Below are 13291 nucleotides of genomic sequence, written 5' to 3'. Positions count from 1 at the left end.
GCTCCTGGTTTTCCATGCGGTCCCTGTGCTCCTTGGGTAAGTGGCAGTTAGTCTCCCTTGCCAGGTGCCAGAGCTGGGAGGCCGTGGTGGGACACACTGGGGATCCTCATGGTGCCTCACGGAGAGCCTGGCCCAAAGGGCACTTTGCCCTGCGAGAGGCATGAAAACATCCCTGCAGCGGGGCAGGTGCTGGTGGGATGCCTGTGGCCCCAGCAGAAGGGATGCACGGCAGGGCCACTCTTACAGAGCCACTTCTAAAGTGACAGTGTTGAATTTTTTAATTGACTTTATTAATTTGCTTTTTGTTGCAGGAGCAGTTTTTAGATTGACTGAAAATTCAGTGGGTTTATTTTTTTTTATTGAACAGTTGCTCAAGTATAAGAGGGACCTGAACAATCTTTAGAGTAGAAAGGGGCAGCCTTGCCATGCAAAGAGGAAGAGTTATTGTTTTTATTACTATTATTATCATTATTATTATGATGTAGGACCACAGACAGCCTCTCTCTGAAGCAGTCAGGTGCTAACAGCAATATATGGTTGGTTTCTTTTTTAGAAGGTCATAAGTTAGCAAATTATACTTTATCTTTTAAAAAATTGAATAAATAAATAAATAAATTTAAAAAGAAAGAGAGAGAGACAGTCACAACATGCAAGAGCTTACAACAGAACAAGTAGAAATGACCAAATCAAAAGACAAGAAATGCAGAAGGAAAGCCCGGGTTCAATTTGGTTTGCAGTCAATGCAGTTTGGAAGCATTATTTATAAAGGTATTTCATATACCAAAAAAGGCACCACAGTATCTACAAAGCCAAATCCTCGGGAGAGTGTCTGGGGGTGGGGGAAGGCAGCAGCCTGGCTAGAGCAGACACGTCTCGGTGCGCAGCAGATCCCCCCCTTTAAGCTTGTCCATTGCAAATCTGAACTTTTCCATTTTATGTTTGGTTTTGCTGTCTCTGTTGGTAAAAACACAAAATGATCATAATAAAAAGACAAACGTGAAAACCAGCAAAGGGGATGACGTTCTGATCTCGCAGCATGACAGGTGGAATATTTCTAGGATCAAGTTTAATAGGATGAGCGTGGGGTGACTGTGGCCAGAACCGCTCAAGGGCCTGCGGCCACTGTCCCCACACGCCCCCATCCCCCATCCCCCTGCTCCACAGCCAGCTGCCGCCACCCCAGGGACACCGGGGCGGCAGCACAAGCCTCACACACACACACACCCCCCCACTCACCCCCCACCTGCCATCGCTCCCAACACATAAATCAAAGAGAAATAGGGTGTCTGCTGGGGGTGCCCCCGCTGCCCCCCGGCGCTGGGGCACGGGTGCATGTGCCTCCACACAGCCGCTGTTTGCAGGGCGGCAACCGAACAAAGGGATAGGAAGGAAGAAGGGGGGGGGGGAAAACAAAAAAGAAAGAAAGAAAAGAAACATTTGAAATCTTGTGTTTACTAGTATTCAGTACATGAGATTCCTAAAGAACAACTTGTCCTCCTAGTTAACCTTGTCCTGGAATATATACAGGTTATTTGTTGCTGCCACGGCAATGATATTCTCAGAGGGGTGCCAAGCTGTGTGCAGGATCTTTTTGCTAAAGTCCAGACTGTCCACGCTAATTTCGTCTTTCCTCCGCTTGCCGCCCACGCAGACCTTGCGGGGCTTGAGGATGGCACGGGGTTTGCTGTTCTCCCGCGAGGCCTCCAGCGTCACATCGCGCTTGGTGTTGCGGTCGAACATGCGGAAGAAGTTGTTGTAGGAGCCGGTCATGATGACGCTGCGAGGAGGGATGAAGGATGGGTCACCCTGTGCAGCCCACCCGGCCGTGGTACACCGGAGCTGCCCAGCATGGGGGGGTGGTGTGTTCCTGTGTCCCCCTCAACCCAGGGAATGCACATGGGGGAGGCAATTCGTTTCAGGATAACAATGCATATGGATGTGATTCTTTATGGCAAAGAACTAGCTGACCTGAACCGAATGATTTTCACATGTTTTTAGAAGCAAACCTCCTCGTAACTGGGGGCAGACTGAATATCCAGGGGCATAATAAGATCGCATTAGATTTGGAATTTGGGCTTTAGGTCCAGTTGTGCCTCGTTAACTCACTCTGATGGTTCAGAGAAAAAAACGTGGCAATCCTGACAGGTCAACCGGTCTTGCCACCTTCTGCCACCTGCTTCAGTGTGAATCGTTTTGAAATATGGGTGGACAGCTGCCACTCCCCGAGTCTGGCAATCTGGAGCTAAATGCATCAACCACCCTCCTGCAGGATGATGCAGGACAGGACTGGAACCCATCCAGGAGAGAGCCAGGACCCCACAAGACACCCCCTGCAGTGCCTGGGCATGGGGCTGTGGGTTTAGGTGATCCCAGCGATCCCACAGGGAAGCTCTGCAGACCCCGCACCCAGCCGAGGGCCGGGGAAGGGACCGCAGGGGATGAGGGAGCCCCGTGGGGCTGGGTGCCAGGGTGCAGCTGCCACTGAACAGCTCACAGCTCACCTGTCAGACCCGTTCCAGACGCACTCAAACTTGTCGAAGATGCAGTCATTCTCATAGAGCGAGCAGAGCTTGCTCCGCAGGTAGTCGTGAACCTGCCGGCAGGGAGGGATGGGGCATGAGATCCCTGCACCAGCCGGCACGGCACAGCAGTGCCAGCCCAGTGCTCGCTGGGGGTGAGCCCTGGCTCTCCATGGCCGTGCCAGCAGCACTGGCCACGGCCCGTTATTGTGTGCCCTTGACCATGCCCACCCTTCTGCTGTAAGCAGCAGCAGCACCACCGCTCCACATGCAGCTCAGGCAGTGCCAGGCCACATCCCCAGGCAGAGGGTAGCAAGGACCTGTCACTTGCCTGCCAGGCAGCCCTCCTGGCCACCAGCACCTGAGCTTCCCCTCCTCACCACCACCCAACCTGGGGATGTGGGTTACACTTCACCAGGCCACTCCAGCCCGCACTTAACTGTTCTTCATTTGCTTTCCATGATTTAATGGCACAATGCTGCCATCCATCAGGTTTGGAGCCATCCCCCCTGCCACTGGCCCGGGAACACGGCTCGGGCAGGAGCACCGTGGGTGCCTGACCATGCCACACTCACTTGGTAGGTCTCGATGGGCCGGTTCTCCATGTTCAGGTCCCACACTTTGACCGTGAGATAGTCCCGGGTCATGATATACCTCCCACTGTGGCTGAATTTGACATCAGAGATTGAGGAGATGATCTCGGAAAAAAACGACCGGTTACTTGGGTCTTCGGGCTCTTCAAAAACTGTGGAAGAGGAAAGGATAAGTGCTGGCACCAGCCAAGGCAGGAGCTCCCTGTCCCCAGGCCAGGGACCTGCCACCCTGCCCTGGCACCGCAGGATGTGGGCAGTGAGCATCCCTGGAGCCACGCTGCTGCATGGCAAAGGAGGCTCTGCTTTGGCCGGGGAGACCTATAGGTGGCACCTAGCTGGCGTCCCAGGGCACCCCCGGCCCCGGAGCCGAGCAGGGAAACCTGCATCCCTGTGGGACATCACCACAGCAGGCTTCCGGGTTTGGCCTAGACCAGACAAATGCCCATGTTTTAAGGACTTGACTTGGCACAATTGAAACTCCTTTGTTTTTAACACATGCAATAAGCAAGAAAGACCATTGGTGACCAATCTATCACAGCACCACAGAAGCCCAGAAGATTTAGAGCCTTGCGTGTCACTTCTGCTCTCTAGAAATCAATGTGCAGCGTAACCAAAAGTCATGTAAATATTTTATAGCCCCTGCAACCTACAGATTTAACCTGACCAGTCTTTGAATAAATCACAGTGTGAACAGTTTGAAGGAGACTGATGAAGCTCCAGATTAAATGCATTTACAAATCTGATTTCGTCGTAACATCAGCCGGGCAAGTATGGCTTTAAAAAAGCATCACAGAGATGCATCAAGAGAGACGCTGCCACCGCAGGGACATCTGCCCAGCCTCCTCTTTCCACCTCTGCAGACAGCTCTCCAGCACAGCACTAAGGGATACTGCTGGGGAGCACTGAGAAGCTCACAGCACTTCACTTCTCTGATGGAGAATAATGCTGTTGCCAGCTGCGTTTCCTCGACCCTTGTCCCCAGCACCGAGGCAGCTCTACAAACCCTCTGCCATGGTGGCTGCTGGCTCCATCCTGGCAGTGGCCAGAGCAGGGGACACGCCACAGCCGGCTTGGCCACTCCATGCCTCGGAGGCAGCGTGCCCTGCACAACGCCACCCCGAGGAGCACCGGCATGTGCTCACATTTATCATCCCCTCACTGAGCCCTGTGGTACTGACACCTGAATTCCTGAGCATTGTGGAAAAAATGCCTGAAGTGCCAGTATAAATGACCTCTCTACAAATCTGAAATGGCATTGCCCACAGCAGGACCCAGCTCTGGGTCCTTTAATCACCAGCAGGAAATCTGATGACACGTCAGGTTTTTTAAATAAGAAAAGCGACAGCAACAAGAGAAAATAAAGATCTGAGGCAGTCTGTGGAGAGCATCTGAATGCCATGACGTGTCTTCCCTGTAATCACCACAGGTTTGCTCACATCAGGTCGGCTGGCTCCGTGAGGTTTGATTTAAGGGCTGCAGCGTTTGTCACGGATGCGTGTATGTGAGCTTATGCCAAGGCTTAGGTGCTCTCCAGTTTATAGTACAGGGGCACGAGGAAATTGTTGCCGGTACTGTAGAAGTAGAAAATGTTAAATTGCAGATCAACTATCAAACAGGAAAGGCCCCACAGAACATACCCAAGAGCTGTGGCAGCACCAAGGCAAGTCAGCAAGGGTGAGATGTCCGTGGTACGAAGAGGGCTGAGAACGGCCCTCCGGCACTAGGCACCGCATCCCCCGGCATGGCTGTGGGAGCCTTCCTACTGGCAGAGCACCACACCTGCCCTGCCCCTGCCAGCGCCCTGCTGCTCCCTTCCCTGGCGATTCCCCGTGCCGGGCCCTGCCAGAGCAGCAGTGCAGCGAGGGCTCCTCTGTCCCTTGTGCCCAGCACTGACGAGGAGCCAGGGCTACGGCCGTTCCCAGGGTCAGGGTGGGAGCATCAGCCCCAGCCCCCTGGGACAGCAAGGGCAGCACCCCTGCTGGGCCCAGGATTGTGCCCAGGGTGAGAAGGCAGGAGCCGAGCGTGGGATCCAGCTGTGCACAGCAGAGCCTGGCGCAGGACCTGCTCCCCTCTGCAGTCCGGGGTGCAGGAGCTGTCGACTGTTTAAAACGCAGAACATTTAACACGCACAAGTCTGGTATGGGCTAAATGCGTTTTCCCTGTGCTGGTCTCCTTGCCTGCTGTACTATGGCTCTGATACTGCGACAGAAAGCCCAGAGGTACCAACGCAGAGAACAATCGTTCAAGTGGCACTGCTGAAGACGACCCCCCAAGCTGCTGCCTCTGCAGCCGCCCTGCACCCGAGCACCCCCTGCCCAGAGGGACCCTCTCAGGGCAGCTTCAAAGCAAATGGGTTTTTTCACTCATCAATAAATTTAACTGCTCAACAATAAATTTAACACCAATTCAAGCCCTGTCTTTTCTTTCTCAGTCCTCATTTAAACTCTAATCATGACAACTAGTAAGTCAGAATGGAAAACCAAAAGCTGCACTGGGCCATCACCGAGCTTGGGCTGGGCTGTGACTGCCACTCAGGTCCCCTCTGCGCTCGGTGTCACCCCCTCAGCTCAGCCCCAACACCTGCCCTGTCAGAAGTGAATGATCTGCTGGGTGGAACTCTGATTCCAGATGAAGACAGGAGAGTGCTGCAAAGACAAAGAGGTTTCCCACTTTGCTAAATGAGCTCAGGGTGACACAAGAGGCTTGTTCTTCACCCCCCTGGTGATTTTGCACAACTGACTAGTTAATTCTTAGTCTGAGGTCTTGCCAGGCCTGTTACTGCGTGCAGCAGGACATGGTCAGCTCCTGCGAGGGGTTGGAGGAAGGAGGTGGTGAGTTTCTAGGGGCGACACTACCTGCCCAGCTCTGCTGCAGCTGAAACCTGGGACACAGAGCTCAGCCCAGCTCACCCTGCAGCTTCCCAGCGCTGCGCACAACTGGCTTTCTCTACACACAGAGTTTTCTAACAGGGAATCAGATCTCCATACTCTACTTATAGAACCTTTTTCCTCTATAAAAGGCTTACCTGAAAAAATAGGTAAAGAGAACGTGCCGTCACCAGGAACACGGGAGCAAAGGTGTTTTGCTGGAACCTGGTGTGGCTTTGCAGAGCTGGCATCTTTAGTTTCATCCCCGCCAGTGCCAATGGCATGTGGCAGCCCATGGATCCGTGTCCCTCCCTCTGAGCTGACAAAGGTGATTCCAGGGGTGAGACCAGGCCTCTCCCAGCCTTTAGAGGACACCTGCTCACCAAGCAGCAGGGTCACCAACCAGCAAGGCCAGACCATCGCCTGTGGGACATGGGCATCTCAAGTCAGGGCAGGCAGCTGCTGAGGGAACAGTGCCACAGCACATGGCAGGCAGCAGCAGCCCTAGGCATCACCCCAAACCCACACCCCTAGGTGGGAGAAGTTAATTTCCTCCAGATGTGGCTATTTTAACCCTTCGCTCTCCCTTCTTTGGAAAGACACAGCTAGCAGAGCCCAGCTCTACACTCTCTCCTCCTCCTACTCTCCCCACTCCTTCGTGCACCCCGAGTCTCAGGTCACACCAGATGACTGGTGGCATTAACTGACCTGTCAGGTAAAAGGACTTTGGATCCATCAGTCCAAGTTCTGTCTGAGCAGGCAACTCCCACGTAGCAGTTACTCCCTGCCAAGCTTTTGAGGTGTTACTGGTGGCCACCAGCAAGCACACCGTGGGTTTAACTGGCGACTGTGTTTCAGGACAGGTCCACATTACCTCTGTTAACAAACCAAACCTCCTATGGCAGCACACCTGCACACGCCATCTCTGCCAGCTCCTGGTTCGCCTGCTTGCTCCCTCGCCCACCCTGCATGGTGCCCACCCTTGGGCAGCAGCCGTGGGTCAAGGAGCAGGGTGATGCTGGCCCAGGGGCCACGTGCCACTCACATGTGCAAGATGACCCATCTGGCCTGTGCACTAAAAGCGGTGGAGCCACCAAGTGCATAAGCCCCGGGCAAGGCAGCTGACCCCTCTGGATTCCAGCTGAGGCTCCAGTTAATCTGGTAATAAATGGGCCCCGTGGAAAGCTGGAAGCCCAGCAGAGCAGCACTCACATGGGCAAATACATTAACCCTCTGCTGCTTCTCTTGCTTCCAATAAAAAGATGAAACTCCACCAACAGTTCACCTATGCAGAAAATGAATCATGAACACCACTGAGGAAGACCTAAGCCAGCACAAGCAGAACAGAGCTTTGCTTTATATCAGAAAAATCCACTCTGCAACCCGCCCCCAGCCCAGCGGCACAGGAGCCTCGCCACCACGGGCTAAGGAGCAGAAATTACGCGTCTGGTGCCAATTTCCCCCCGAACGCGAGCGATTTGCCTTTCTGCCTCATTCTTCCTATCTGTAGCAAGGCAACAGAACATGTTCCTCTTCCTCACAGATGAGGTACCGATGCTTTTGGCAGGGTGCTCCAAGCACCAGCCCAGGCGCTGGCAGGACGGGGGCAAGCTGCTGTCCTGCGGGGTGGCTGGACCCTGCTGTCCCCAGCCCCAGCTGGCACTGTCCCCATGGCCACTGGGCAGCAGGACCACAGCCACGAGATGCCCAGGCCCTCGCCGGTGCCGGCGCTGGCAGCAGCAAGGGCTCTGCCAGCACTGGGGTCCCAGCACACAGGCAGAGGGTCTGAGCCACAGCACTGGGCTGGGCTGGGCAGGGGCTCACAGGAGCTATTTTTGCTTCGCAGCTGAAGGCTTTTGTGTGGCTTTGCTCCTTCTGCAGAAGCAGATCTGGGCTGCTGAGCTCATGGAAAGGATTTCTGAACACTAATTCTCTGTTACACAACAAACCTATTTTTCTCCGACACGGACCAGGAGCTGCTCTCCTGGTGCCAGCCCCCTTTGCCTGCCCTCCTTCCCCAGCAGCCTCCCGGGGGGGATGCGGACCCTGAGATGGCCGAGAAGGGCTGCACAGCCCATGGCATGATCCTGCTCCTCGCAGGGAAAGCAGCAGCGATGCAGAGTCTGGCTGGGGCTTGCCCAAAAGGCAGCAGCGCCTGCCCAAATAGAAGGGGTGGGGGTGGGGGGTGGCTTGTGTTAGAAACAATCTGCATTAGCGGAGGGTCAAATCTGCGTGTTGTCGGTTACCTGATCAAAGCAGCTTTGTGTGCTTCTGATTTCTAACCAAAGCTGAAACTGTTTTCGGCAAAGAATATGTTTGGTAGTGGTGCTGTAGGCCGCCAGCAGTGAAAAGACCAGAAGGTAAAGGTCCCCTCTGGGGAACAGGCTGTGCTCTGAGCCTTTTGGTTCAGAGGTTCAGTAGGGACAATCACAGGTGGCTCCTTAAAAAAAAAAGGGGGAAAGCCCAATGCCTTTTGCTATGGGGAAATAACTGCAGTAACCCCCAGCGGGGTTTTTCCTCACTTTCCCAATGTTTTTCAAACAAGATGATTTTTGCTGGCATTACCAGCCACTCCGGGAATCCCGATCTCCCCTCTGGCTTCTCGTGGGGCTTCAGACAACACACGCGATTTCTTTGTGCATGGTGTGCCCAGGCAGGCATGCCCTTGAGGATCACCAACCCTCAGCGCAGCAGCACGCCGGCCCTCCAGCCCTCCGCAGCCCTGTGGGGCAGGCACCTCTATGTGGCAGCTGATGCTCTTAGGAAGCTACACGGCTGGGGGTGACACATACAACGTCACAGATCGCAGGATCCTCAAATAAAATGGGCAAACCAAATTTAATAAGAGAAGCACATAAGTAAAAGCTGGCCGCCAGCAGCAAACTGCATCTATCTAAATAAACATGACTGGGATGTGCAGTGCCATCTTCTGCATTTTTATTAAATATTGACGGTTATTAAATGTCTCCGTTGGAGGATTTGCCTCCAAAAGCCAATGTTGCTTTTCATTTTGAACTTTGATGAACTGTCTCAATTTTGACTTACACATCTGCTGAACTGCAACTGACTGAGGCTGATGCTTCTGAGGGAGGGAAATCAATAAGGAAATGTCACAGGAGAGGTCAAACCAAGTTGGGATTCACCGCTGGCCAGTGTGCTGGCTGAGGGCTGGAGGGACGCAGCAGCACCCAAACAAAGGGAAAAGCCAGCGGGGTGCTTCTGCTGCTGAAGTGTCAGGAAAATGAATTTTGTTTGCTCCTTAATTGTATTCTGATCCTCAGCTGGGAGCTGTCACTGTGGGACTGCAAGACATGGTCAGGAAATGTAAGAGAAAGGTGTATTTTGCTCAGGATTTGGGAAAAATGCCTGTTGGTATTTCTGAATCTCCAGCCAGCAATGCAAGCTGCCCTCTCCACCCACTGTACTCCAGCTTAAAAACAGGTATCAGACCACGACCGCAGCTTGAAAGCCCAGAAGCATTAGCTGGTGTGTGATTCCCTGTTGCCTCTAGGAAAGCTATGCCTGACACACACCTGGGTGCTCTCTGGAGGTAGATTATGAGCACGGGACTCCAATATGTTGCACCAGGTTTGTGCATCTTGTTCTCATAACATGATCACACTTAGAATACCAAAAATCTCCTTCATTTCCCACAAGAAATTGCCATTTTCTGATGAAAACTCAAACAAGAACAGGAGACACAGGGGTTCAGCTGTCCAGTCACACTGGCCCTTGTTTCTGCCCTATTTCGCTGCCTTTCAGGCAGATACTAAACCCATTCAGGTCTGTCCCACATTTGCATCTTACTTACAGTGCTGCACTCAGCACAGAGCTGCCTTCCAGGGACTGCTAGGGCACAAGGAACAGCAGCAGGCATTTGCCAGCACACCCATAAGTGCTGTAGGTATTTGTGCCACTATTTTACCAAGCAGATGTTGATAAAGACAATTTTTCCCAGTAACAACCTCCTGACATGTACAGGCTGGGTAGGAACCAAGCTCAGCTGCCTCAGCAGCACCTCACTCATCGCATCAGCCTAGTGAGGACCAAGGACCAGGTCCCTATCTGCCCAGCTCACTCCAGATTCTGAGGGGGCACTTCTGCATATCCTGACCCCTGCGGCAGCAACCACAGCTGACAACAGGACATGGGGCTGTTCAGACAAACAGCCTGAAGAAACACAGCACTCCCTGCCTTCTGGCACTAACGGCTCTTAGCGGCTGTGCACCAGCATCCAGTGACCCCTCAGATCCGCTACTGCTGAAACATTGCTGGGGGGTTTAACATGCTCCCACAAAGGGCAGGGGGCTGGGACACGGGGGAAGATGCTCCTTTTGGGGCTGGGCAGGGCTGAGGGCAGGTGGCCATGGGAGCACCCAGGGGCAGGCAGGACCACAGCCTGGCACATCCGCAGGAGGTGGAAGGGCAGACCTGAGCCCAGGTGCGTCTCCACACTCCCTTTTTTGGGCTCTTTTCACCCAAAGGGGACCCCGACACAGCCATCGTGACGGCAGGGGCTGTACTCACACTTGGCGTGGCGGTCGCAGAGGGCGGAGGTGCGCATGTCACACAGGCGGATGGTGCCTTTGCTGCTGCTGTAGACAAAGGTGTTGCAGTGGTGCGGGTGGAACTCGGCAGCCGTGATCACCTCCGTCAGCTCCTCCATGTTGGCTGGCTTGATGTCCACGATGTCTGGCAGGGCGAGTCAAGGAGCCCCAGGTAGCCTGGGCTAGACCCCGCTCCTCCCGGGGGGTCCCCTCTCACTGCCCCTCCAGCTGATGCTTCTGGGCACCTGGGCTTCCCCTTGCCCTGTGCAAACCAGGTGTTCCTGGGGGAGTAGCACCATCCTGGGGCAGAACCGCAGCGCCCAGCTGGCCCTATACCGTGCAGGGAAAGCCAGTATCCATCACGTTTGCTGTGCAGCTGGGGACCACAGCTCCGGCACCACAGCCCAGAGCCCCTCTGCGTGCCACAAGACCCGACTCTGACCATTCACTCCATGCCAGAGTAAACATCTCGTATGGCAGTGCCAGGGCATGGTGAGTAACTGCACCAAAATCAACAGGGGCAAAAAATCCCAGAGCACAATGACCAACAGAAAACTACCACAGCCCAGGGGTGGCTGCCCAGGTACACATAATTTCAAAAATATTTCATGTGCTTGAGGTCACTGAAATGCTGGGTTGAAAACTGCCCGGTGGTGATGTTTCTTCATTAATTCTTAGCAAGCATTTTGGGCGCTGCACTTGCACCTTGGCCAGTCTCCCTCAGGCCATCTAAACTCCCTGAGGTTTTACCCAAATTTAGCACTCCTCATCTTCCTCCCTGAAACCCAGCACATGTTGCAGCCCTGCTCAAACATACCCACTTTGAGCTCCCACCAGCCTGTGACTGCTGAAATTCTCTCCAGCTGCCTAAATCTAGCACATGCCCTGAGGATTTTTCAGTAGGAAATACTATATAAATATCACCAATTATTAGTGCCACGTTATTATTTCTGATGCGGCTGTTACAAGGGTGACTGGCACAACCTCATTTGTACAGCTGTGACTGGCAGCCTGTCAACCTGCTGCAGGGTATGATGGAGACTGCACCATTAATATTTCTTCTCTCCGTCTTCCCCAAGGCATCTGTCTTCTCCATCACCTGCGGACACCCGCCCCCTCCCACCCGCCCCATGCAGACCCTACAGGCAGAATTCAAAAACGCATCACCCGCACCAGGCGGCAGCAGTCGTGACGATGCCAGCTGAGCCCTGCGCCGCACAGGAGGCAGCTCAGTGTGATGCTGGAACATGCCTGCGCAGACAGCCCGGTGCCCCGCCGGTGGCACGGGCAGAGACAAGAGGGAGGTGCCTTGGTAATGACACCTGGGGACCGGGGATTTCAGACGTTCTGCAGTCAGGTGCACAGCGGGCAGCTATTCTGTACCCCTGAGCCCCTGCCAGCCCCTGCCGCAGGGTGAAGCTCCTGTACCAAGGAACCGGTGGGGGTGCAGGCATGGGGCCAGGCGAGATGCTGCAGTACTTGCTTGGTCAGCATCACGGCAGACATGGGCACAGCTCTGCTGCTCCCCACAGAGCCGGACCCCACAGGTCCCCCCTCCGCCGCTCTCCTTCGGCAGGGACCCGTCTCCCCCGTCCAGCTTTCTCATTCTCTCACTGACACTTGCTCATGTCTGGGCTCCCTGGGCTTTCGCAACCCACTTGCCAGCCGAGGCAACCCCCTCACTGCTGCTCTTGGCCAGGCTGGGACCGTCCCAGGATCTGCTGGGCAGTGTGCACCAAAGGATACTAAAACTTTGATTTGTGATTTCAAAGTTCCACAGGTTTATCCTCAGGTCATCCGCTGACATGTAGGTCTCGTAGTCGCTGTTGACAGAGATGGAGTTGATGTGGTAGGTATGGGCATTGGCAAACACCCGCCGGGGGGTGGCCTCCACCATCAGGTCCATGGGCCGCAGCACGGGTACCTGCAGGAGGGGAAGCACAGCATGAGCAGAGTGTCAGCTCCCAGGGACACGGTCTGGCCATCCCACCCGACCCCTGCCAGCACCCGGCATGGGGGGATCCTCCACAGCCACAGCAGGTGCCTGCAGAGCACTGGCTGCTGGTGCTCCATCCCACCCACCTCTCCACACACCCCCACCAAGGAAACCTAACGCTTTTCTAAGTGTATGAACAGAAGGACAAGCAAACTCAAGCACCTTCTACTTTTGAAAGAGGCACCCGTATGGTTAGACTGCAGTGAGAGCCCAGTAAACCAGGCTTGGATCTCTGCTGCAGCAACCATTTCTGCTTTTGAAAAAACAAACAAGAAAGCCACTTCTGCCTTGTTTTGTCACTGTTAGCCAGAATCGGAAATTCCTGGAGCATTTCAAACAGAAATGTATTTCTTGAGAGAGCCAGGTCAGCACAGATTTTTCTTTTTTGCCTTTGCTTCAGATCAGAGTGACAGAGGCAAGAGATGAGAAGAGACAGGGAAAGGGAATGTGCAGGGCAGAGACAGATGGAGGGACTAGAAATGGAGCTACACACATTTGCCTTTAGATTAATAAGCATAACTCATGTAAACATTGGGGGATGGAGAAATGCGATAAGAATAGTGTATGCAAGGAGCAGTGTAAGTAATAACTTCAGACATAATGCTCTCAAGGCAACTTAATACTCTAGAAAGGTGTCACTCTGTGCTCCCGTTTGCCAGCAAGCTACTCCCTCAAGCTACTTCATTACTGTGTATATTATCTGTGTGCTGCCCAAAGAGATTTCCCATGGCTGCAGAGGTGGGGACAGGAGTGTGACAGCCAGCTCGAG

The 13291-nt window shown here is 54.0% G+C and overlaps 1 protein-coding gene across 3 annotated transcripts in view; it reads right to left on the bottom strand.

The window, feature by feature from the left end:
* Positions 1 to 1431: 1431 nt before the first annotated feature.
* The window catches only part of PPP2R2B (protein phosphatase 2 regulatory subunit Bbeta), a 100757-nt gene continuing 88897 nt past the window's right edge, over positions 1432 to 13291 (bottom strand). For all 3 annotated transcript variants that reach the window (XM_056350253.1, XM_056350255.1, XM_056350256.1), the window contains 5 exons: positions 12273 to 12450; positions 10507 to 10671; positions 3095 to 3264; positions 2502 to 2593; positions 1432 to 1777 (listed from right to left, as the gene is read on the bottom strand). In XM_056350253.1, the coding sequence (XP_056206228.1) occupies positions 1498 to 1777; positions 2502 to 2593; positions 3095 to 3264; positions 10507 to 10671; positions 12273 to 12450 (885 nt within the window). In that variant the 3' untranslated portion in view covers positions 1432 to 1497. The remainder of the gene's footprint in view (positions 1778 to 2501; positions 2594 to 3094; positions 3265 to 10506; positions 10672 to 12272; positions 12451 to 13291) is intronic.

The sequence above is a fragment of the Falco biarmicus genome, chromosome 8, assembly GCF_023638135.1.
Source record: "Falco biarmicus isolate bFalBia1 chromosome 8, bFalBia1.pri, whole genome shotgun sequence".
Taxonomy (NCBI): domain Eukaryota; kingdom Metazoa; phylum Chordata; class Aves; order Falconiformes; family Falconidae; genus Falco; species Falco biarmicus.
This window is presented reverse-complemented; position numbering and strand designations above follow the sequence as displayed.